The sequence below is a fragment of the Microcebus murinus genome, chromosome 8 (assembly GCF_040939455.1).
Source record: "Microcebus murinus isolate Inina chromosome 8, M.murinus_Inina_mat1.0, whole genome shotgun sequence".
Classification (NCBI taxonomy): Eukaryota; Metazoa; Chordata; class Mammalia; order Primates; family Cheirogaleidae; genus Microcebus; species Microcebus murinus.
Genome location: NC_134111.1, coordinates 25624781 through 25650618, shown reverse-complemented (window position 1 = coordinate 25650618; position 25838 = coordinate 25624781). Strand labels below are relative to the sequence as shown.

General features: G+C 36.2%; 1 protein-coding gene across 2 annotated transcripts in view; it reads right to left on the bottom strand.

The window, feature by feature from the left end:
- ARHGAP15 (Rho GTPase activating protein 15) overlaps positions 1–25838 on the bottom strand; it is a 604592-nt gene that overhangs the window by 505033 nt on the left and 73721 nt on the right. For both annotated transcript variants that reach the window (XM_020288414.2, XM_020288413.2), the window contains exons 3-5: positions 25462–25530; positions 10236–10297; positions 692–779 (exon numbers count right to left, since the gene is read on the bottom strand). In XM_020288414.2, the coding sequence (XP_020144003.1) occupies positions 692–779; positions 10236–10297; positions 25462–25530 (219 nt within the window). The remainder of the gene's footprint in view (positions 1–691; positions 780–10235; positions 10298–25461; positions 25531–25838) is intronic.

Below are 25838 nucleotides of genomic sequence, written 5' to 3'. Positions count from 1 at the left end.
CAGGATACAGAAATTATATTAGCTCTATTAGATGGAGTCATAGAAATATTTGGAAAGGTTAGCTGGATATAGTGAATGTCACAGTTAGACTAAGAAAAAAAATCACTTTGTTAACTTAGAGTGTTTCCTCATTGGTAGCACCCTATATTAAGGTGCCATGTATAAACAGTTTATTATTATTTATTAATGTCTGAAGCACTTTATAGCGTGCTAGATAACAACTTAAATTCATGTATTAAAGATGCACATACATGGTTTAATACGATTTACGTCTTATTCTTTAAAACAGCTTCCCATGGTATCATCCGTTAAGCATTTATTACCAGTGCATTTTATAACACACTTTATAATACATTATTTGAGCAAGTAGCTACGTTGAGTGATCATTTCATAAATAAGAATAAAATATTTATAAATGACACCTTAATTTAAAGTGTTACCTTCACATTACCAGATAGCTGCTCACCATTCATCTCATTTTGTGATTATTCTCCAAATGCACCACTTAATAAAACAGACACTAAGTTCTATTTTCCTTTCATCTGATTGAAAGTTTATTGAGTCATTTCCTCCGTTTGCCTTCAGATGTTGGTAGCTTGGAGGTTTTAGTGTGATTTCTGAAAAAACCAAACTTTTAATTAAATAATATTTTAGAAAAGATGATTAACAATAGAAATAGAGAAATACTTGCCACATTGGACAGAGCCTGTTGTTTGGATTCTTTGTAAAATTCAATTTTTTGACTAGAAAGAACAATCCAGGAAGTAGACCAGTTTTTCCTTAGGAAAAAACAGAAAGGAAAAAAACATTATCAATTGAAGAAATCATTTATCGATATAGTATGAGCAACATTTGGAATGAGTAGAGACCATCTTTATTTTTAACTAGTCTTCCTAAAAGTCTTCTCTTTATTAAAATCTATAGGTGGTATGGGATTTAGGTAATAATAAAGACATTCTGTAATTATTTAAAAGCATGGCCTTTATAGTAAAAATTTCTCAATTTATAGCTCCTCCTAAAATCTTTTTCAACTACTAAAATTCCAATTTTTCTGTATCCATGTCCCTTCCTCTCATAAAAAAGTCTATATTTCCACAGCAAACCAAAAATAGCAAAGTAAAAATAGAAATCAGAATATTTTCCTTCATTGTGTCTTCTCTCCATTGGTTTAGCATATTTCAGAGCCTGAAAAACTAACCAGCTCCTGTGTCATTGCTTAATTCAAAATATTTTTATAATGTTGAATCTCACTAAAAATCAAGGAAATGCAAATAAAAACAGTGACGTGCTTTTTCCCTCTTTGCCCATCAAATTGTCAAGGATTAAAAGGAATGATAATATCTAGGGCTCATGAGGGTGTAGGAAATGGACCCTCTGGTACTCTATTGATGGGAGTGTAAACTGGTACATCCTTTCTGGAGTGCAATTTGGCAATATGTTTTTATAAACAATCTTTAAAAATGTGTATATCATTTGGCTAACCATGTACATTCCTATGACTTTGAATTTATTCTAAAGAAATATATCTCACACGTTGTTAAGTCTGTGTGTATAGCAATGAAGTACATCATTATTTGTTAATTCTGTACCTAAAGTATTAAAAAAATAAGAGATTGGTTAAGTAAATTGCATATGATAGATTGATGGAATGATGGAATGATGAATCCGATGCTGTAGAAGAATACTGATGTGAGAAAATTTTAATGCGGACTATAACACAATCTGTAATTCATAACTCCATACTGTGCTATTTACTTAGGGCTGTCTTCACCCATCCCAGATCCTTCTGATTATTAATTCCATTCAGTGTAAATCAAAATGTTGTTTCCTCAAATGTGCCTCCATGAATTCCTCATATATCACTTACAATAAATTTAAAAATAGTTTTTGTAAATTTCACGTCTATCTCCCTCATTAAAAAATAAGCTCTGAATTGATAGAAATAATTTCACCTATAACATAGATATTCCCAGTGCTAGTGCCTCGCACAGTGCCTTGGACAGAATAGACACACAATATATGTTTATTGAGAAACTAGTTGCACTTTGGCATGGAAAAAAGTCTGAATATATTAATAGTTAAATCAGGTGGTAAAATCGTGGCTTACGATTTTTCTTTGTATTTCTTGGTGTTTAGCAAATTTTCTGCATTAAGCACACATTACTTCTGTTGTTAGAATATGTGTGTGCTCATGTCATGAAAAGTACTCTTTTTTTAGATGGTAGAAACATTAAGGAGATTAATATATAGATTGCTGCAATTTGCTTTGGCTTAACACTCATTTTAAAATAGCTGAATTCAGTTTTTAAAAAGTTTACAGAAAGATTTCATTCAGGTCAATAGAAGACAAACAAAAATATTTTCTAAATGACTATTCAAGAACTTTGTGTAATTTATTTCCATTTGCCTCTTAGAATCTAGGATCTTGATCGAAAGGACAGCTTTGATTCAGTAAGGGTAATATTTACAAAAAGAATTAGGTTGTTCTTACATGCCTGAAGCTTTCTTAATGATACACCATTGTGTTAAAAAAGAACAGAATAAACAGACACACAAGAAACAAACGATGTGTATTTTCCAACTTGCAAATACAAACATTATGTTCTTGGACCCATTCGTATTTAAATGAAGAGTCAATTTTTCAATTAAATGAAGAAAAGATGGGGAAAAAAATCCAGAAAGAAAACCACATAGGCGTCTTCTTGTGCCTTCATGCCCATTTCTCCTTTTAAGTACCAGCAGCAGCAAGGTGAATTGAAGCAGCCATAGCCTTCTCATTATACAGGTCGTAATATTAGATGGCCCCAAACAGGAAAAAGAGAAACATCAGAAGGACTGCTGGTCTAGTCTGGGCATCTTGTATCAGCATCTTTATTTTGACCATATGTGATCAGGGAGTATGGAACGCCCTCACACATGACAAACCCATATTTAACCTGCCTGATATATTTCCCACTATATTTTTCTTTTTCTGGCAAGGAGCTACTATACCTTATTTGCGTCCTATCTATAGTAAGTCCTGGATAAATGGTTCTGATTTGAATCTGTTTCAGATGTGGATCATTTATAGAACTTTCTGGCAAAACGTTCCCCTTCCTTAAAGATGGAACTGGAACTGGTTAGAACTGAAGTTGCATGAAATTCAATTATCTCGTCATTAGGACTTTGAACTTCTGTGAACTGTGTCCTTGTAAGGTAAATCAGAAGAATTAGCTGCAGAGGGTAAGAACTACAGGTCTTGGAATCTCAGTAACATGAACAGCTTTGCCACCTTACATACAGTGCTGTTTCTTTTTGAGTTTATAAATTATAAACACTGTCTTTATCATATCAGAATAAAAGTGAAAGCATTTAAATCTATTGCTTGAAAAGAATTTCATTTCAAAATGAAGAATAAAATGCTGCTGACAACCTTTTAGGCATTCTTGTTTCATTTCAATTTTCCCCATGATTTCTTCTACAATAATAATTAGCATAAATTATTTTGAGTACCTAGTATAAATTTGATTGTCCAGCATAGGTTTAGCTTCACACACACAAAAATGATGAAGTTACTAATGTCTCCACTTACTAATATGTAAAATGAGACTCAGAGAGTTTAGGTAACTGACTTAAGGTCATACATTTAGATTTATATTGTTAAAGCCAGATTCTGTGACTCCAGAAACTATAATCCGATCATTACTTTAATCCATCTTTTTTTAAGGATTAGGTAGTACTACCTTAGTTAAAGATATTATCAATATCAGATTTCAACACAGTTTTGGTTGAAATCTTTAAATTATAAAAGATAGTGTGCATAGCCTATGACAACATAATCAGCCATCTGAGCTCTGTTATTAGCTATTAATAACGTACCTGATCCTCATTAGAAATATTGGGCAAAGATTCATCACTCCCAAGCTCTCTTCTATTAGCAGTTTCACTTTTTGGAAGAAGTAGGATAATGCACCATTCAACTCCTCATGAGAAATCAGAAGCAGGTGTGTTTTCCTAACCGGGTGGCACATCTGTCTCCTTCCTGCTAGAGATTATTCTGGTCTGTGATTAGCAAACTCATCTGTACTCAGTAGGGAACATAAAACCAGAGAGGGAGTCAAGAGCCTCTAGTAAGGGAGTCACTGAGACTTCACCTAATGGGAACAACTTTTAACCTAGACTAGGTATGGCCCTTCCTCTCTGAACAAATTACTCTAGAAACTTGATCATTGTCTTTACAATATATCTGTCTAGTCCATTCCTCATTCTGATGTGTTTGACTCATGGTGTTGCCATAGTTCTTAGGATATGGGTAGAACAGTCTTCTCACCCAGTTACCCTAACCTAGTGAGCCTCTTATAAGACATTGTCTGCTCTGGAGAGAGTGTGAAAAGAACCAGTTGGCAAAGTTTTGCCCTGATTTAATCCTTTAATGTTTCCCATAGGCAACCAAATCACTACAGATGACTGCCATTCAGTGTATTGGGTGGGACGCCTCAGGAAGTGGGTAACTCCTGCAAGCTTAAAGGACTTAGACAGAACAGGTGAGTCTAGCGGTTTCTGATAAAACTTTTCAAATAGGCCTTCCTAGGATGAAGCAGTTTTCAGAATAAAAATACCCTTTAATCCCAACCCTCCTGCTCCCCAAAAGAGATGGCTACCATCTCTAGCCTCTTAGAGCTTTTCCAGACTGGGACACGGTATCTGACATTCAGTAGGTGATCATTAAGGGTGTTTTGAGTAAAAGCATAGATGGGTTTTAAAATTTCAAAAGGGTCACACATCTAGATTTTTCCTGCTCTGTTTACTATTGTTTACCAACAAAGACTAAAAAGTCACATGTCCTTCTATGTTCCTTATTTCCCTACTGTTTTGATATAGCACTGTTAGCATTCTTTTGTTTCTTGATTATCTAACACTTCAAATTTAGGAAATTTTTTGTCCAATTTATGATTCTAGTGGCTGATACCTGAGCTTCCTCCAAGGATCTTCCTGACTTCTCATACCTATGTCAATATTATGAACTTGCATTGGACCCCATGCTGTACCAAGCATACCACTTGGTATTTTACATGCATCATGTAACTTAATCACTAAGCCAGTCACAAGTATCTTTTGAACATTTACCACATGCCAAGCACAATTCTAAGGGCTTAATATATAAAGGAAGATTTGAGATATCTCAAAAATTTTACCTCTAACTGCAGGAAGATGGTAAATAAACATGGAAACCATAAATCTGCTATATAACTCTAGTAGGTGGGCTTTATCCCCATCTTACAGATGAGAAAACCGAAGCTTAGTGAAGCTGCATCCTAACCAAGGGAAAAAAAGTCATAAAGATGGGATTTAGACCAAGTCTCCTGGACTTGAAGCCCATGCTCATTCCAACCTCTCAATGGTCTCTAGAGCAGGGGGCGTGCAGCCATCCCTTTAGTTATGCTCGACATGTCATTGCAGAGCTTACAGTAGGAGCTAAGAGAGGGAGACACAGAACTGTGGTCACAGAGGTACAAGAACTTCTTTTTCCTAGGAGCAAAGCCACTCTGAGCCTGACCTGGACTGTCTCACGATGCTGAACCTCGTGCCCTTCCATCTCTGCCTGCTCTCCCTACCATGGTGGTCAGCTGTGAACCTCTCCCATCAGCCAGTCAGTTCCCCACACACTTCATCATAACTCGCAGAGCATTGTTTTCTATTTTTCCACGCACAGGGATAAAAACCAGGCTGTTGGGTAGACATAGGACTGAATAAGAAACACAGCTCAAGAAATATCTAACTTTCACTTTAGTAAGTCTGAAATCACAGGAATAAGTGAGGCAATCACTGGTCTCCACGTAGATTTATAAGTAACGATCAGGTAAAAGATTAATCCTAGTGACTCAGTGCAGCAAACAGGTCCTGGGACAAGTAATGTAGGTTTTTATTTTATTGTATTTTTTTTAACACACAGATCAAATCACATCTAAGGAGAGAAAAGGTATCAACTACAATTGGGAAGGAGGGAGAACTAAATTTGTGTAAGGGCAAGTATGTACAATTTATGCAATTGGTGGGGCATTTTATCCAAGTGAAACACTTCACAAAACTGTCCTAAAAATATATCCTGAGTTGTGAAGCTGGAAAACGAAAAAAGAAAAAAAAAGAAAAGGAAAGGAAAAGGAAAAGGAAAAAAGAGTCCACACAAACAAAACTAAAAACAAACCAACATTAAAAACACCCCAAAAACAACAACAAAAAACTTAACATGGACATCAGCTTGACATTCTACAAAATGAACACCGGATGGCAGCACATAATAACAGCAACTTTGATTGTAACAGTTTATCTAGAGAATGCTTGATGGAAAATGGTTCTTAAAATATTCATTACCATTATAAAAATTTGTTAGCTTGGGCTCTAGGCTTAACACAATTGTTTGCTCTAAACACCCAAGCTTTGTATCCTACACTTACTTCTCTTATGCCTTCTGAGGTAATGACACAGTGACAAATCAAAAAGCCAGAGGAAAATATACCTGAGATTACTTCACAAATTTTAGCCTCTCTTATTCGGGCCATCTGTCTTTGCTACCTGGCTTGGTCACGCTGGATTTGACTTGAGTCTGCACCCGTGATGGGAGTGGAAGTGATTTACTGTTGTTGTCTCTGACCGATTTACTGAAAAATCACTCAGACACCACTAAATGTTCACACTTGTTCTCAAACTGAGAACAGGTCTAGGAACTTATTTTTTTCTCTCTCATATTCTAAGCTTCTTATAATTTATGACTGCTGAAAGGTAGGTTAAAGAGACACTGAGGTATAAAGGACACACGTCTCTGTCAGTGTTGCAAGAAAATAGAGAAAGACAGATTCAGCCTGGGAGAATTTATTGTGATACTGAGCAGACAATACTAAAGAAAAGGTACGTTCGCATTAGGAAGGCATCTTAACATCGTGTTCTAAAGGGAATTTCATTCTGAATAACAATTGTTTGGACAATCAAGGTTTAGGAGGAAAGCAGGCACTAGTGGACATAACCACTGCACTACTCTCTTCTGCATGTCTTTTCACATGCATCTTCTGTCTCTATTCTCATCCCCAAGTATTTCTTTTCATGCTCATCTGAAGGGAAGAGCAGATTGAGAATCTACATGTGATAAGAAGTACAAGACACAAGGGAGCCGGCCAAGTCGAAGGACTGGGTACAGAGGGAGAGACTATCGCGAGGGTGTTGAAATAACATAAACGTGCTGTCAGGTGAATTTAAACATTGAAATTAACCTTACTAGGGCCTCATAGAGTTTCAGAGAGGTCAGAACTACTTACAGTTTTGGGGATGGAATTCCTTAAATGAAGAAACTCCCAAGCTTAATCAGAAAAGCTGAGGAATATTTTCAATGTTCAAAATTAAATTTCAAGTTGAATGCTGAATGTATTCTACTTTCATGTCTGTCAGTGTGTCACTAGAGAAATGTGTATAACCTCATTTCAAAATTTCAAAATAAGCCTAAATGTATGATCTTTTAGGAATGTAAGATACAGCCATTAAGTTCTTCCTTTTAAGCTCTCCTGTTCACATTTTGGGATAGGTCAAACTTAGAGAGAAAGAGAAAATACACAAAAGAGAGAATTAAATACAAAAAGAAAAGAAGGAGGAAGAAGGAAAATAAGAAAACAATACAAAGTATCGATGATCTAGAATGGATTGATGAGTAAAAACTTTACAGAAATTAACAACATGATATATATCAAGTGACAATTGGATTCCTTGGTACTGTAGATGTCGTGAAATAAAAAGACAATTTTTGGTCCTTGACCTCAAACAACTTAAAGCAAAAGACATAAAAAAACAAACAAACAAACATGTTTTAAACAGAAGACAGGACTAAATTCTGTTATACTAACTCTACATACAGTAGGATTTGGGAGAAAGGAGAGGTTAGTACAGGTGACCAAGTTTCTTCATTCGTACAATAGGAAACAGTAATAAATATTATATTATAGTATTACTTAAGTATTACTGTTAAAGCATTTAGCCAAGTTCTTGACAGAGTAAGCATCTATTAATATTGCTTCTTAACTCATTAAAATTTATAAAAAGCTAGAAAGATCCTTGATAAATGGTATAAAGGCTATCAAAAGAAATTTTATGGAAGAAATACAAATGATAGGAAGTATGGTATATTATTTATTACTTATTAAATTATCAATACAATAAAAACTACACAATTTTTCAAAGTTATAAGTAAACTGACCACTTTTGTTGCTAGTGATAAAAGTGTACAGACTCCTTGGGCAAGCAATACGGCAACATGTGTTGAGAGTCATAAAAAATGGTCATGTAATTTGATCAAGTAATCCAGGTTTAGCATTTCTCTTTAGAAAATATAAAATAAGAATGGACAAACACAGTAGGAGGGTTGCTGCAATTATAATTCATTTAGTATGAAACTGAAGTCAACTTAAAAATCAAATAAGAAAGAAAAGTAGAGATGATTTGGCATATTATAGTCCATCAACATGGTGGGATAGGGTGTTATTAATCATGCTGACTATACAGTCAATATTCAGTATGTAAAGTTTTTACAATAAAAACAAAACAAACCTGTAGGAGATATTTCCAACATCCAACTTTGACAAAGTATTATCTCAAATATATCAGGAGTTCCCTCAAATTATTTTTAAAAAAAAAAAAAAGCAAGAAACTCAATAGAAAATAGTCAAGATTTATAAACAGGCAGTTCTCAGAGTGTAGAATCTGAATGACTCTAAATAGATAAAGTGATGCTCCACTGCAATACCAATTGGTGGAATGCAAATACTTTTAAGCAGCCTTGCATTTGATCTTGTCTCCTGTGCATCTGTCTCCCGTACCCTTCAAGGGAGGCTGGCTGCAGAGCCACTACAGAAAAACAGTCCAGGAGAAGATTCAAGGCCCCGTTCACTATCCCAGAATAAGCCAATATGGGCAGAAAACAGAGCTTGTTATTTAAAATTAAAAGAACTATTTTAAGTAGTGGAATTGTGGATGATCCCCCCCAATTTTCTTTTAAAGAAATATACAAATAATCCATCCTAGCCATCAAACAAAAGCATACTTTATTATCTAGCGCTAGCCAGAGTGTCATTCTGGTGCAACTCTAATGAATTGCATTATACAACAAACAGGTGCGCTATTGTGTAGCTAATTAGTACATTTATCCTATATGTTTTTAACTGTTAGTAAAACAGTCATGAGTAAATGCCTCACGTCCCAATGTGAGCATTTTCTACATACTTTGTAGCTTGCATATCACCTAGCACAAGTTCAGTACGTAATAGGATCAATGTGACAAATAGCAAATATTCTAAAATGGAAATGATTACTTCCAAGTATTCCATATATAGACAACATAACTAGCATCTTTCCCAATCCTCCTATCAACATAATCTAATTTTTTCTTCAAGGTTTTTTGTTGTTGTATGAAGAGTTTATTCTCTTTTCAAATTTCCCTCACCTAAGTTCATGATTTTATTTTTTATTTTCACCATTTCTATTTTAAGCTACAAACGTAGTTCAAATCTTCAATCCTTAAAAAAATTATTCTCCCAATGTACTGTAGGGATTATTTTTCTGTTTTTCTTTTTTTTTTTTTTTTTTTGAGACAGAGTCTTGTTCTGTTGCAGAGGCTGGAGTGTAGTGACCTCATTATAGCTCATAGCTCACTGCAGCCTCGAACTCTTAGGCTCAAGCAATCCTCCTACCTCAGCTTCCAGAGTAGCTGAAACTACAGGTGCATACCACCACGCTCAGCTTATTTTTCTATTTTTTTGTGGAGATGGGGTCTCGCTATTGCTAAGGCCGGTCTTGAACTCCTGGCCTCAAGCAGTCCTCCCATCTCTGCCTCCCAAAGTGCTAGGATTACAGGAGTGAGCCACCGTGTCTGGCTGGGAAATTTTTCTATAATGCAAATAATAAGTCCATTCATCCCCAAATCTGTTAATCCTAGAAATTAAGATTCATTGCCTTATTTCTTTTCATTGTGTTAAAGGTTTCATGCCCCAGAAAGACAAGAAGCATTTCATTGATGTATGTTCTATGCAATGACATAGAGTGTAGTACCTTTCTTTGAAAACTACAACTATATTAAAATAATGTTGATTGTAGTGGTAGCAGAGGAATTCTAGTCTGGTACCATAGGGCCTTGCTTCCCAAACAATAGCAGTAACATAAGTTGAGGATACGGGAACTAGCATAGTTATAGAAAAGTGGGTTAAAGAACTTTTTATTACCTTAGTTTCTTTCCTCCATCTGCAATTTTAGCTTTTTGAAGATAACCTTCTTTTTCAACCATCTGTAAGAAGAATGCATATGTTAAAACTGTGACAAACTCCTATGCATTGTTAGTTTGAATGAATCTATGCTTTTTAAGAATCATTGCAGTGATGGAAGTTTCCAGTTACAGAACTTCATTAATAATGCATAGATAGCTTATGGGAAGTGCCTGCAAGATCATAATCATTACAAGTCGTTGAAAGACATATTGTGAAGAAGCTTGTGAAAGATTTGTTAGATAGCAATACACCTTTACTCATTTTTCTTTCTGGGCACTGAAGTCAGTATCTTAAAAAATTGATTGAAAATGGTAAAACAAAGACAAATTTAATGCCTTCCTTAATTTTACTGATTGTCCTTGGAAAAGTTCTTCCTTTTTAACTTCCCCATGTACCTGCTGAGGCTGGAAGTGAGAGCAGGATGGGGAAGAATTCAATGGAACCAGATAACTTAGCCAGTTGAATCATGGAAGGGCATTTAAAATAGCAACATTTCATGGGGTTCAATCAGTTTCCAAGAGACACTGTTATGGCACTGTCTCATAGTCTTCTTCCATGATTTGGGAGTGCTTCATTACTATACTATAGTACATACTGGCTTTTGTTGCTAATACAACTGCAAGTTTCTTAAAGGAAATTCAATAATTCATTATAAGTCCACAGAGTTGTTTGTGGAATTCTAGGCAAAATAAATGCACAATGCAAATTGTAATGCGTTGACTCCCAGGAAATTCTATCCTAAGTGTTTCAATTTCTTTCTTTTTCCTTTGGTAAACTCTTTATGCACACATCATCTCTCTATATACATGCATATGTATATAGATGTGTTATTGACATCAAAAAGATTATATTATACAATACCGAAGAAACCTTCTAATATGTGTTATTATTTGAGAGAGCAAATATCTCTCCCTTATTTTTTTAAAATTAATTATTTTTATGCAGATAAAATTTAGAATTATTTTCTACGGTTTTCTCCAACACTCCAGGAAAATCACTGGACTTTTTAAAATTTCAGAATATTAAGGGGATATAAATGTTTTTGTTACATGAATACACTGCATAATGCTGAAGAGTCAGGACTTTCAGTGTGCCTGTCAGTCACCAAGACATTGTTCATTGTACTCAATAGGTAAGTTTTTAAGCCTCCCCCTCTCCCCTCTTCCCTCTCCCTCTTAGTTTCCAATGTCCTTTATGTCTCTTTGTGCCCATGTGCACTCATCATTTATCTCTCACATATTAGTGAGAACATGTGGCATTTGTTTTTCCATTCCTGAGATACTTCACTTAGGGTAAATGGTTTCCAGTTACATCCAAGTTGCTGTGAAAGATATTATTTCATTCCTTTTTATGGCTGATTAGTACTCCATGACTGGTATCTGTCTGTGGCCTGTTAGGAACTGGACCACACAGCAGAAGGTGAGTGGCAGGTGAGCCAGTGAAGCTTCATTTGCATTTACAGCTGTTCGCAACACCACCTGAGCTCTGCCTCCTATCAGATCAGTGGTGGCATTAGATTCTGCAGTATGGTGAGCTGTATAATTATTTCATTATATATTATAATGTAATAATAATAGAAATAAAGTTCACAATAAATTTAATCCATTGAATCATCCCCAAACTGCCTCGCCTCCACTCCCCAGTCCGTGTAAAAATTATATTCCACAAAATGTGTGTGCGTGTGTGTGTGTATGTGTGTGTGTGTATGTGAATTAATGGGCACTTAAGTTAATTCCATATCTTTGCAGTTGTGAATTGTGCCGGGATAAACATTCGAGTGCAAGTGTATTTTTGATAATGTGACTTCTTTTCCTTTGGGTAGATACCCAATAGGGGTTTACTGGATTAAATGGTAGGTCAATCGTTAGCTCTTTGTGGAATCTCCATACTGTCTTCCATGGATGTACTAATTTGCATTCTCACCAATGGTGTGTAAGTGTTCCCATTTCACTGCATCCATGCCAGTATATGATATTTTGACTTTTCAATAATGGCCTTTCTGACAGGGTAAGGGGGTATCTCATTGTGGTTTTAATTTGTATTTCCCTACTGATTAGTAATGTGGACCTTTTTTTTTTGTATGTTTCTTGGCCATTGTTTGTCTTCTTTTGAAAAGTTTCTGTTCTTGTCTTTTGGCCACTCTTTGATGGGATTGTTTGTTTTTGTTTTTTTTTTTCCCCTTGCTAATTTGTTTGAGTTCTTTGTAGATTCTGGATATTAGTCCTTGTCAAATGTATAGTTTATAAATATTTTCTCCCATTCTGTAGGTTGTCTATTTGCTCTGTTGATTATTTCCTTTGATGTGCAGAAGCTTTTCAATTTAAGTCCCATTTATTTATTTTTGTTGTTGCTGTTTGGGGTCTTAGTTATAAATTCTTCCCCTAGGCCTATGTCTAGCAGAGTTTTTCCTATGTTTTCTTCTAGAATTCTTATGGTGTCATGCCTTACATTTGTGTCTTTAAATCAATCTTGAATTGATTTTGTATATAGTGAAAGATAGGGGTCCTGTTTTATTCTTTTGCATGTGGCTATCCAATTTTCCCAGCACCGTTTGTTGGATACTGTATCCTTTTCCCAACATACATTTTGTCTGCTTTGTCAAAGATCAGTTGGCCCTCTGATACAATCAGATGGGAAAAAAGAGTGTTGGCAATCCATTAAGGGTAAAAGATGGACTGCAGGCTACAGACAGGCTGTGGCATGTGAGGGCAGAGGTGTTTCAAATTCTTAGCACCCTATTTCTACCCTCACTCTTTTCCCCCATTTGCCTAGTAGCAGAGGACGGTACTCCCTCAGCGCCACCAAATATGCTTTTCTCCCCAACTGTGATACTCCACTCCAACCACCACGTCTTCAACTCACAAACTCCTAAATCTACTTTAAATCTACTTTAAAATTCGATTTGTATGTATTTCACTAGAGGGTCTTTCCATGGTTTCTCGACCATCTCTTTTATGCACCCCTGTCCTGAATATCCATTTTCATCCGGCCGTTATCCCAGCAAGAGCACTTATTGGATCATGTTGTAATTTGCTTATTTGCTTTGCCTGCACCTGTGCCGGGAGCGCATTAAAGACAAAGGATTACACCTTTCACACCTGGATTCCCAGCTCCCAGAGTACTTGCTGGTATCAATAAACACAATAATAAAATTGTTTGAGCAAATGAATGAATTAATGGATATTTAAATGTTTATTTAAATCTTTATAGGAAACTGGGCAATCCAAAAAGATTCATCTGCAGTATGACAAGTGAAAGGAGAGATAGTTGGGGGTAAATGAAATGTTTTAAAACCCTACACTCTTCTTAGTTAAAGAATTGCCTGTTTACAATACTCTGATATTGGTGAGATCTTTTCTGTCTTGTTCATTGTTATATTCCTAATATATAACACAGTTTGCAGTTTTCAAAATATATTTGATGGATACATTTTGACTGAATCAATACTGATGAAGATAAATTATAACAATCAGAACAAATTATTTTTTACTTATCTACATTTCTAGGAAATTTCTTTTACTTCAGCATGTTCTCCACAATTTTAAAAGAGTCTAAAAAAGCTTTCTTGGATAATTTTTAGAAGCATGGTTTCAATATTTAATGGTGCCTTTTGTTCCATTTGGATATATCTATTCTTTTGCTTTTTCCACCTTTTAGTCTATGCATCATACTGTCCCTTTTTCTTGGTGCCAGGGAATTTTGTTTGTCTACCCCCTAAAACCATATAATAAATTTAGTGTTTAACTGTGGGCATCACTGGTTTGTGTAAGTGTTTGGAAGAAAGATGTTTTCAATAGAATTAGCACCACAGAGGAGGTCCCTTTCTTTAGGAATTTATATTGAGAAATTTTGTTGTGTAACCATACGCAAAATTTATTGTTTTATTTAAGCTTTTTTCTGATAAAAACTAAATAGTTACCAAAAACCTGGCATTTATCTACCAAAAAGCTACAAAATCCGTTAACCCTTCATAAAAATTAATGCATGCATTCTCAGCTAAAAATGTTGCCCCTTTTTTCCCAAAAATATTCATTAAAAGACCTCTAAGTGGACATTTGGTACCCCCAGATGATGTATTATTGATGAAAATTTCTCTAAAAGGAGAAGGGAAATGTGAAAGAAAAAAGCTAATATTCTTACAGAGAGAAATCAACATAAACAGGCTTGTGAAATATACCATTAAATCCTCTCCCCTTGAATACATAAGTAATGTTCTCCCAGATGCTGCTGGACTTTTCCCAGGATACCTGAGATTGAGGCCAAGGGCTAAATTTTTCACTTTAGGACTCAATAAATGTGACATCATTGCCATCAATGGCTGAGCCAGTTCCCATGGCATTGTGACAATGTAAAAGAGTTTCCAGGAATGACCACACAAAAGTCCCAGGAAAAGATAAGGAGGAAGAACTGAATAGCAAGTTAGTTATTTTCTCCTGTATCATCTTCCAATGTCCAAGCTGCCTTCCAGATCAATAGAAAAAGCCAATTATCCTTCTTCCATATATACTTACCTACTTCATTTATTACTATCATACATATTTTTACATGTCTGCATGTGTCTGCGTGCACATTGCTACATGTAGTAGATCCATATCCTACTATCATGTGTATATTGTCCCTTCTGGGATCAGGTGTTCATTTCTCTCCATTGTTTCATACTTGACGTACGCTCGTTCATTCTTTCAACAAGTTTTTAATTAGTAACACCCTTTACCCCTAAAAGCCAGCTGCTTTGTTCACAATGGTACTGCAAAGATTAATAGGACAATTTTAATTCTATTGAGGCTTAAACCCCTGTGAGATCATATTCAAGATACTCCCGTTCCTCTTTTTAGGTGATTAGGAAACATACTCCTCTCCAGCCATCTCAGAGACTCGGGCTGTCTTCTAGCCTGGAATACGAGACTCCAATTATGCTCCCTACATTGAAAGCACTGCATTGTTGTAGATCCCATGCTGGCAAGCAAAGCTTCCAGGAGGTAGACTTAGCCATTCTACTATTCTTTGCCATCATACTTTTAAATATGTTATCATGTTCCATGCACCAGGAATCTGTTTTTCTGGGATACTCATAGTAAGCCGAAAGAAGTATTAGGGCAAGCCAGAAGATTACTATGTGTTTCGCTTGTGGATTTCTATAGGGTGCCTTATTAATAACTCTAATTATCCCTACTTGATGTTAATCTCATGGTCTGAAGAGACAATGACGTATAAATTACAGTTGAGCATCTTGGTCATCTAGGGCTCAGATGGTCTTGTCTCTAGTAATTTACAAAATTACATATAGCTTTAGGTCTAAATTTAGGATTCTACATGCCAAATTCTAGGCCAAATTGAAGTTCTTTAAAGCCATAGCACTTCCTAAACCATGTATACTTAAGAAATGTCAGCCGATCTTGAGATGCTAAATCTGGCTTCTTGAGCTATTTGTCCAATGTCCCTTCGAAGCCCTACTTAACATTAAATGGCTGGAAAGATCAGCAATTTGTTCAGATTGGACGCCAGCCAGTCTGCCAGCATTGAGGAAGTGCTCAGGCAGACACATCTGTGCTGAGATACAGATGAGAAGAATGAATGGCAGTGGGACACCCAGATAGCACCTGTTTATCAGCCTATGTTGGAGGCGACAGACAAGACAGGGGCACAGAAGACAATCTTTGATTAATGGTAACAATCATGGCAGAAAGAACAGCCTGTTAACCGTACATACAGACACTGCAATTTTTTATGCGAAGGCTTTATGTTGTTCTCAGACACAATTGCAAACAATAGATTTTCATCTACACTGGGCCCCAAAGAGGTCTGTTAAAATACATGTTTATAAATGGAAATAAACTTAATCTGAGACTTTCCACCAGATTTTGATGACAAGCGTTTGGCTTTTAACATCAGAACCACATGGCCCTTACTCGTTATAATATTTGCTCTGCTGACGCATTTAAGTTATTGTGCTCTTCCCCGTTGCTCTGATTCTGTGTTCATTGGCAACCATCTGACTCCTAATACAGCTTCCTGGGTCCTTTGATGGAGAAAGCAGGTGACTTAAATACTCAGCATCAGAATATTCTCCGTTATCTACTGTGAGATAGTTGACAGGGATTATCATCTCTGTAAACACTAAAAATATTGATAAATATGATTTTTCTGGATCCACAAAATTGAGGCAGGATCCAACCCTAAACTGGGATGATCCCTTTGAAGTAGTGTCACCCTGTGAAACCGTCTGTTTGACTGGCTGACCTTCATCTGAAAGAACTTTGCATCATTCCTCCATAACTGCAACCCTGGGCCACTATAATTATCAAACAGATTTAGCATTTAATTATTTTCCTATTTAATAATGAGGCAGCTGCTATACTTTTTCTAAACTTTTAATAGATCACAGTACTTTGATGGTAATCTCGTTTGTTTCAATGGTTTCTATTAAAAAGCACAGAATGAGGACACACTTGGTTACATCATTTTACCCCCAATGATGCTTCTTTTTCCTTCTTAAATCTCTTTTTTACTTCTCCACTACCCACAGAAATAGCTATTTCTGTCTTTCTTCTTTCTATTGCTTTTCTTTTCTTGACATTGCCTCGAGAGTGTACCCTTTTCCTCCTTGGGATTCGTTGCCTACGTTTTCTTCTCAGTATCTAGTTATTTCTATCCTGGCTCTGCCTTTCTTGCTATATTTGCTCTGTTGACCATGTATGTGGACTGGCAATGGGCACAATCCATTAAAAACAGAATTAAAAGCAGCAAAAAAAATCACCTTAAAATTCTAGCTAATCTGTACATCATATAAAGTACTAATAATTTTCTAAAATTGGCTAAATGCTTAATATTATGTTACATGTAGTTCAAGAATGAAATATGATGCTTTAAGAGGTGGTGCAAGATGATGTTTTTACCTCATGTAAATACATAATTTACTGCATATGCATACTTTTAAAAAGTGGTAAGCCAAAATTCTCAAGTTGGATACAATGATTACATGAAAAGGAGAGTAAAAGAAAAGCAAAGAAAAATGATTCTATGTAATATTTGAGTGGTGCCCATAAAGGGGAAACCAAGAATACGTAAAATAAATAAAAAAAATTCTTGATAAACTAGTCTTGATTTTAGATCTCAGAATTAGGCATGGTTTGCTCAATTGCAACTTATTTATACCCTTTAGTATATTTACTTAGCAATCTCTTTCATGGATTTTCTCCCTCTCTTAAAGTTTCTCTCACTCAGAAGGAACATGGGATTTCGCTGAATTGTCTTCAACCGTTTTTTAAATATTGGGTTTGGCAAAACAAACGTTACGCTTTGCCAAGTGCCTTTCCCCATCATATTAAACCCCTGTGTATTTCAAGGGAAATTTTATCCGCATGTCTCTGATTTATTTACCCCTGATTCATCAAAATGTCATCTTGAAAATGCTATTATACTATTTGATGTTTAAGAAGCCCCGTAAGCCTTTTTCCTGAGCCTTTCATCTTGCAACCAGTGTGTTTCAAATGGTCACCACCAAGACAGGTTCTGTTTGGAAAACAAGCTGATGAAGGCACCTTTTTGCATCTCCAGATCTTTCTTCAGTCTTCCAGAGGCTTTTCCTGTATCTCACCTCTTCTTCCTGCCCCTCAATTTCTCTCATCTTCTTCCCTCCATTCTATTTCTTTGTGTCTTTGATTTAAATATGTTACTCATTCATTGCCTGTCATTGGACTTCAGTGAGAATGGCCTTCCCGGTCACTGTCTGGACAACTTATTAGTGTAATTCAATTGCTGTGTTATAACTTAATTTCAGTCTAGGGAAGAAAGGATTGCTCAATGTCAATAGCCTTTGCAGTGGTTGTGTGTGTTCTCTTTCTCTACTCTAGAGTTAAATGAATTTCAAATGTGGGCCTGGATGGGAGAAGTATTATAACTTGTTTCTGTGTTTCAGCAGCTTCTGAACTTCTTACCATCACCTCAAGGCCCTTCAAGATTTAAGTACCGAACTCTGTCTCCCGACAACCCTTGACTCATTTGCTTTGTTCATGATATTCTAGCTGACAGAGTGTTCTTGAAGTTTTTCAAATGTAACAACTTTGACTCTTGCACTTGCTGTTCCATTTGCTTGCAACATTTTTCTTTCTTCCAATTCTTTGCTTGGCAAACTCTATCCGTCCTGCAAATCTTAATGTAACTGCCCCTTCCAAAGAGTGTTGTTATGACTACTTTATCCCAGATAGAGAGAATCCCCTCTCATAGAAACTTGCTTTTCCTGTATCATAGCACATTTTCTAATTTGCATTTATAGAATTATGCCTTTCTTTACTTGTTTAATATTTTCATCCATAGACCGAAAGTTTCTTGAGAAAAGGACACGACTAGTTACCATATCATTGCAAACCTAGCACAGTACCTTGCACAGGGATGGCCTCAACACATACTTGAATTAATAAACATGCTCCTGCTTGAGAAAAGGAAGGGCACATGAAACAATGAAAACTCGGAGATCGTTTCTATTAGCATGACTAAATTATATAACAATATTATTATATAACTCATTATTAACAGCTTCAAGATCTGGAAGAATATTTTAGAAAACCTAATTTTGTCTTACCAAAGTAGAATTTTGAAAGAGTACAAAAATGTTTAAATTTTTTTTTGCGATTTAAGAAAAGCCCAGCTTGATCAATAGAATTATTCCCCCAAAGTGGCTGCCCTTTGTTTCAAAATAAGAAAACACTATATTCTCACAATGTCTTTCATGCTCAAAGCCCTCGCAAGTATTAATTAATCCACAAAATGATATCTGGCTCCATAAGGTAGAATCTGTGACTTAAGGTTTATCTGCAAAAGCCTGCTTTGCCCCCAAGCCATGGCGACTTCCTGAGCTCTGTCCTCAAAATCCTCCTAGCTCAGGAGGTAGCAGATGATTCTCTAAAACCTGCCACAGGCTTTTGACTCCTGCAGGGTTATCCATAGACATGTTTTTATACTCTGTTGATAAAAATAAAGAAGATAAAGATTTAACATGTTATAAACAGCATTATTTTTCTTGACTGTTTCTTCAGGGGAAAGTGCCCTGAAAATAATTAGGTCTCATGAACAGTTATAATATGGAATAAACAAGATCATTACACAAATGTATATTAGTGCATTTGATGTTTTGTGTTTAAAATTGTTGCCACATTATAGCACTTATTAAGCAACCACACTGATTCTCAGGAAATGATTTCAGCATCTTCCACCAAAAGCCTGTGGACTTGCATGCATGAGGCATAAATGATATCACCTGTCAGTGACCGGGGCAGTTTCCACCATGAGATTTTAGACTCAAATTAGGAATGTACTTTGACCAATATTCAAAACAAATGCGTAGTTCTTCTGTTGAACCACGTTGATCACAATCTACTTTATTAAAGGGAACATTAAGAGACGAAGAAGCATGGCTCCCAAAGGGTGTGAGTGTCTCCTAGCCCATCCTCATGGCAGATTCCATTTTATAAAGTGAATCATTTTCCTCCAAAGGGGTGGAGCTAATAGGATACTTGGACAAGTTTTGCCTAGAGCCAAGGTCTGTCATGATTCTTGGAGAATGTTCCGGAGAAAGCTCTGAATACGATCAATAAAAGAAATGAGATTTAGATAGCACAACGTTTTAGAATAAGTAAGCTTGAGGATCCATATGGTAAGAATTATGAATGATAACACCAACTTAAAGGATTTTATTAATTTTCTAAAGTGTTTCAGTGTGTATTATTCCATATATGATAGCTTATCCTGGTAGGTACTGCCAAGGCAAACTAGTGTGGATGATTCTAGAAACAACACTGAGGCATAGTGGAGTTAGATGAGTTGAAGAAGGAACATGCCAGAGTTGTGGGAAAAGTATATGAGTCTAGGTAAAAAAATAGATTAGATTAGATTAGTCAGATGTAAAGAAAACTTTGTACGTGCTGGAAAATAATTCGTTTGGGTGTGACCAATAATGGGTAGTCTACTGTTAATCAGATTTGTTGCTTAGGGGAATGGGTGATTATTTGGCATTGCTCATCATAACGGATAATTCATAAATAAAATTTTGGGGCAAAGATAGCACTTTTGCTGTTAAAATAGCATTAAGTGAGAAATTCAATACAAGTAGAGATTGATGGATAAAAGTTTAATATTACCTGTGTTCACAATAATAAGCAAGATAAATACTGACAGAGAGGATCCAGGGAAATCCAAGTCAGGATTAGGAAGTAAATTGATTGGTAGTTCCAAAAGTTTATAGAACCACTGTGTGTGTGTGTGTGTGTGTGTGTGTGTGTGTGTGTGTGCATGAGAGAAAGAAACAGAAAAAAGGGGCGGGAGGAGAGAGGGAGAGAACAAAGAAGTATACACATATGCAGAGATATTTAGAGAAATTGCAGCCTAAAGAGCTTACAAAATTATTGTTTTTGCTTCCGTTTAGCAGTACTTCCCACTGTCACCTTTCCAAGATTATCTGGGCTAGAATTGAGTATTGAGCATATGAATCTATTAGCTATTAATAAACTATCTATAATTTGGGATATTCAAAATGAGTTTCATTTATTTAGAATTGAGGCTGCAGAGTCTAGACAGCCTACTATATGCCAGTAAATCAACAAGAAACCTTAATGTTAGGAAAGTAAATTAAGAAAACTATTTTTGAATATTGTAATGATTCCTCTGATGTTAGCCTATGCTAATTAACATGGCAGGTACACAAATAAAAATTACATAATAGTTAGTACTTACATTTAAATAATAGCCATGATATGAATTTTAAAAATTTAAAATTATATTTTATGCAAAAAATTGGGACGTCTTAAGGCATTGTTCAAATATAGTTCATATATATTTATGTAGACACATAGACACACAAATGCAGACATTTGCCTAGCCCCATTTTCAGCGTAACTTTTGCCATGTTTCATCAAATACTTCAGAACAAACTTTGTGTATGCTATTTTTATGAAGTCCAGCTCTTTATAATTATGTGTATGTACTTTATTTGCTGTGTAATCCAAATTTATGCAAAATTGGATTACAGACCAAATAAAGTATTGATTTTGTTATTTGTTGGACAGCTTCAGTGTGCCCGGCTTTATACAAAGTCCTAATAGTAATACAATGAATAAGGTGTATCCCTCCCTTCAAATAGCTTAAAGCTGAATAAGGGGGATAGAAAAGGAAACAGGCAATTTTAGTGTGATGGTGCCTGGAAGGAGGCAAGACCAAGCTGCTATCGGGAGACGAATCAAAGGAAGCATTCTAATTCAGACTTGAGGAATCGGAGAAATACTTCTCAGAGAAATACTAAGTTGAGATCCACGTAATTAATTTTCAAAACAAGAAATCTTTGTATCAAGCTATATTGTAAAATCAGCTTGCACTAGGAAGACCAGGCACATATTTATTAATATCTGCAATCAACGACATAATTTTAATAAATCTTTCATATCTTATTATTACATCAAGTGACAAACATGTCTTTCCTGAGCAAGCACTAGTGCCAAAAGCAATATAAGTGGAAGTACAATATAATAAAGAAAATACAAGTCATGGCTTCTAACTTCAAGGCATTTACAGTTTAGCCATGGAACAAGTCTATTACCCATGAAATAAGAGTGAACAACACAAAACAACATATGAACATGTACTGGGATGAAGGGACTATAATTGCTACAGAAAATCCAAGCTCCTTCGGGGTAAGAGTCATGTCTTAATCATGTTACTATTTCCGGCTTGAGGGTATGTATTTGGGAGTAGATAATAAATAACATAAATCAGGGGCTAGGAGAGAGGTCTATAGGCTTGATGATGTAGAAAATTGGACGCTGTTGAAAGTTTTGACAAGGAAAATGAGATGATGAAAGTACTGTTTAGAGAAGGTTGGTCTGGAACTGCTGCCCAAGCTTGGGAGGAGCAGAGGGCCATGGGAGGTGAGATCAGAAGCATCTGTAGGCCTGGGCGAGGATGTGCGTGTGTAAAGAAGCACGTGAGCACCACAACCACTGAGGAGAAATTGCATCAGAATTTGGTGACTTATGGGTAGGGTCATGGGGAAAATCAAAGATCCAAAGCAAACGTGTTCTAAGCCTAGATAAATGTCTGCTACTAATCGAGATGGGCTCCGTGGACAGGGGAAGCAGTTTGGGAAGACATTGATGAAGGGTTCAACTTGGGAGATTTCATGTGTGTGATGACACTGGGAATCCTAGAACAAATGACTAATTAGTGCTTGAAGACATAGGCTAAGATAAAAGGAAAGTAAATAAGTATAGACCTGTATACGATAGGCATGGAAGTAAAAACAAAAGCCATTAACTTTCCATTATGCATTCATCCAACACATAGTTAATGGCTCTTTACCATATTTCAGCAATCCTTATAATCATGAGAATAGAGCAATAAACACAGGAAACACTGTCCTTGCCCTTACAGAACTAATATTACAGGGGAATGATAAACAAATAAAAGGAAATTGTATAGTGTGCCACATGGTTGCAAGGTCTACAGAGCAAATTAGGTAAGAGAGGAGTGTGGATGGAAATGGTAGAGTTTCTTATTTGTTCATTTGTTTTGTAAGAGGGATTAGGGAAGACCTATCAAAAAAAGGTGATATTAGAGCAGAGATGTGAAGCAAAGGAACAAATGAGATGCACACATTTTTGGGAATCAAATAAATTATTTTGTAATAGGCAGACCAAGAGGCAGGCGGAACGGCCCTGTGGAGGAAGTAAGGATATCAGCTTGGTTGGAGCAAAATGAGCCTGGAGAAGAAAGGGGAAGGTGAGATCAGAGAGCTAGCTGGGACCTTTGGGGCTTGGTGACCTGCTGGACATTTTTCAGCTTTTGCCTGGGGTAGACCAGAAGCCAGGGAGGAATTGAGTCAAGGGGCGATGTTATGGACTCAATGTTTGTGTCCCCCTAAAATTCATATGTTGAAATCCTAACCCCCAAGGTGATGGTATTCAAAAGCGGGGACTTTGAGAGGTAATTAAGCTTTGGAGCTCTCATGAATGGGATTAGTACCCTTTTAAAGGGGACTGTGGAGAGTTCTCTTGCTCTCTCTCTGCCATGTGAAAATATAAGACATCAGCAATCTGCAGTCTGCAACCCAGAAGAGGGCCTTCCCCAGAACCTGACCATGCTGGAACTCTGATCTTGGACTTCAAGCCTCCACAACTGTGAGAAATAAAGTTCTGTTGTTTATAAGCCACCCTATCTGTGGTATACTGTTACAGAGCTGAACTGACTGAGATAAGGAACGTAATCTAATTTACATTTTAACAAGATCACTCTGGCTGTTGTGTTGGAAATAAACAGTAGAGAGAAAGGTGAAAGCTGGAAGTCCTTTAGGGAGACTGTTTCAATAAATCAGGTGACAGATGATATGGAGGAAGGCTGGTGAGACATGAACTGACTCTGGGTGTATTTTGAAGATAAAGCAAAAGGGGTTCTTTCATGTTCAACTTTCTATTTTGAGAGAAACGTGGAGTGAAAGATGACTTTAAGAGTTTTGACTGAAGCTCTTGGAGGTATAAGCATCTTGTGAAATGAGGAAAATTGGCAGAACAATTTTGGGGGAAAATCAAGATCTGTTTAGGATAATGCTAAGTTTGAGATATACATTAGACATGTGAGTGAAAACACCACCATGTACAGTACTGGAGTTCAAGGTAGTGGTCCATGCTGGAAACAGAAATCCAGAAGTGGTTAGCATAACATAGTATCTAAAGCCATAACACATAACAAGATAATCCAGGGAATGATGACTATAGGGAGAAAGAAAAAAAAAGTTAAGATCTAAGCTCCACAACGAAGAGGGACCAGCAAAGGGAATGGAAAAGAGGTGGCCCTTTAATTAATTGGACATCCATTAGAAAGTAGTTTACTGGTAGCCATATAGAAAAATGTTTCAAAAAGACAGTTATCCATTGAGATAAATACTCAGATAGATTAGTAGATCTAGGAGAGAACTAAGAATTCACTGATGGATTTAACAATAGGGAGGCAATTAATGATTGGATAAGAGGGGAGTGGTTGGGATAAAAGTCTAAATAGAGATGGCTCAAGAGATAAAGAGAGGGGAAAAATCAGAGAAAGCAAAGGTAGATAATTCTTTTGAGGAGTTCTTATCCTATAGTAAAGTGAAGTAATGGAGCAATAATAGCTGGACTCAGGATGAGGGATCTAGAACTTGCAAAGCAAAAGAAAATAAGATAATTGAACCAAGAAAAGAAAAATTTTTGGTGTTGAGGATGAGACAACCCAAAGATAACAGGAATGGAGATAGATAGGAATAAAGTTATCATGGTGCAGTATCCTGTAAGCCAAAGGACTGAAGCCATATTGGCCAATGTGAAATATAGCAGGAAGGACACGCTAAATGAGTATGGATATTGTATTTGTCAAAAACAAGGTCATTAAATGAAAGAAGTATTAGAACATGTCAGAAAGTTTGGGCTTATATGTTTTTAAAGATACCTCTAATACTTTATTCATTCATGCTATTTGCAATGTTTCAGGCATTCTTCTAGTCATTAGGATATAACAATACACAAATTTTTTTTTTTAAAATGCCCTGTTCTTGCAGACTTAAAGAGTCTACTGGCAAAGGATTAATTTTTTCCCCTTAAACAACAAAAAGCTGTATTGCCCCCAATAATCTCTGTTTCCTGTTATTCACATTCTTATGTAATTCCCCTTCCCTTGAGTGTGGACTGAATTTAGTAAGACTTGCTTCTGACCAAAAGAATGTGGCAAAGTTTATGGGATGTTAATTTCATAATTATGTTACAAGACAGTGCAACTTCCATCTTGCTAACAGACTCTCTCTCTCATCTTCTCAGCATAAATGCTCTAAAGAAGTAAACTGCCATGTTGGAATCCCACATGGCAAGGAATTAAGAGCAGCCTATGGCCAACAAGCCTGGAAGAACTGAACCCTGCCAACAACCTGCTAAGTGGGCTTGAAAGCAGACACTCCTCAGTCAAACCTTCAGAGGTGATCCCAGTTCTGGCTGACCACTTGATTGTAACCTTTTGAAAGACTCTGAGCTTTCAGAGCCATGGACCCTATAGAGCCATGGGTTGGATTCCTGACCCACAGAAACATGAGATCATAATGTGTGCTGTTTTAAGTTGCTAAGTTTTGGGATAATTTATTTTGTATCAGTAGATCAAGAGCAATGAAATAATAACTCACCAATTGTTCCAATGGAGGAATGACATCTTTTAAGACATGCTGCGAATGATTCCTTCTGTGCCGAGATATCTGTAAATATATTAACATTTGATACTATTTTATTATTTTTCTTAATAGAGCATGCTTGAGTAGGAGTGCACATGAAAATAATCATATTCAGATTCATTCAAGGTGAATAAAGTAGACATAAAATGAGAAGTAAATGTTTCGGGCACTGACTAATTTAAATAAAATATGTACTCAAAGACGGCTAGCTGCAACAATCTTCTCAAATTCACATGCTCTAATTACCATGTAACCTTGACAACCTTCCCATCAAATGGTGGCTTCTATGTTCTTTCATTTTGAACCTAGGTCTACCTTTAACCCTGCTTCAA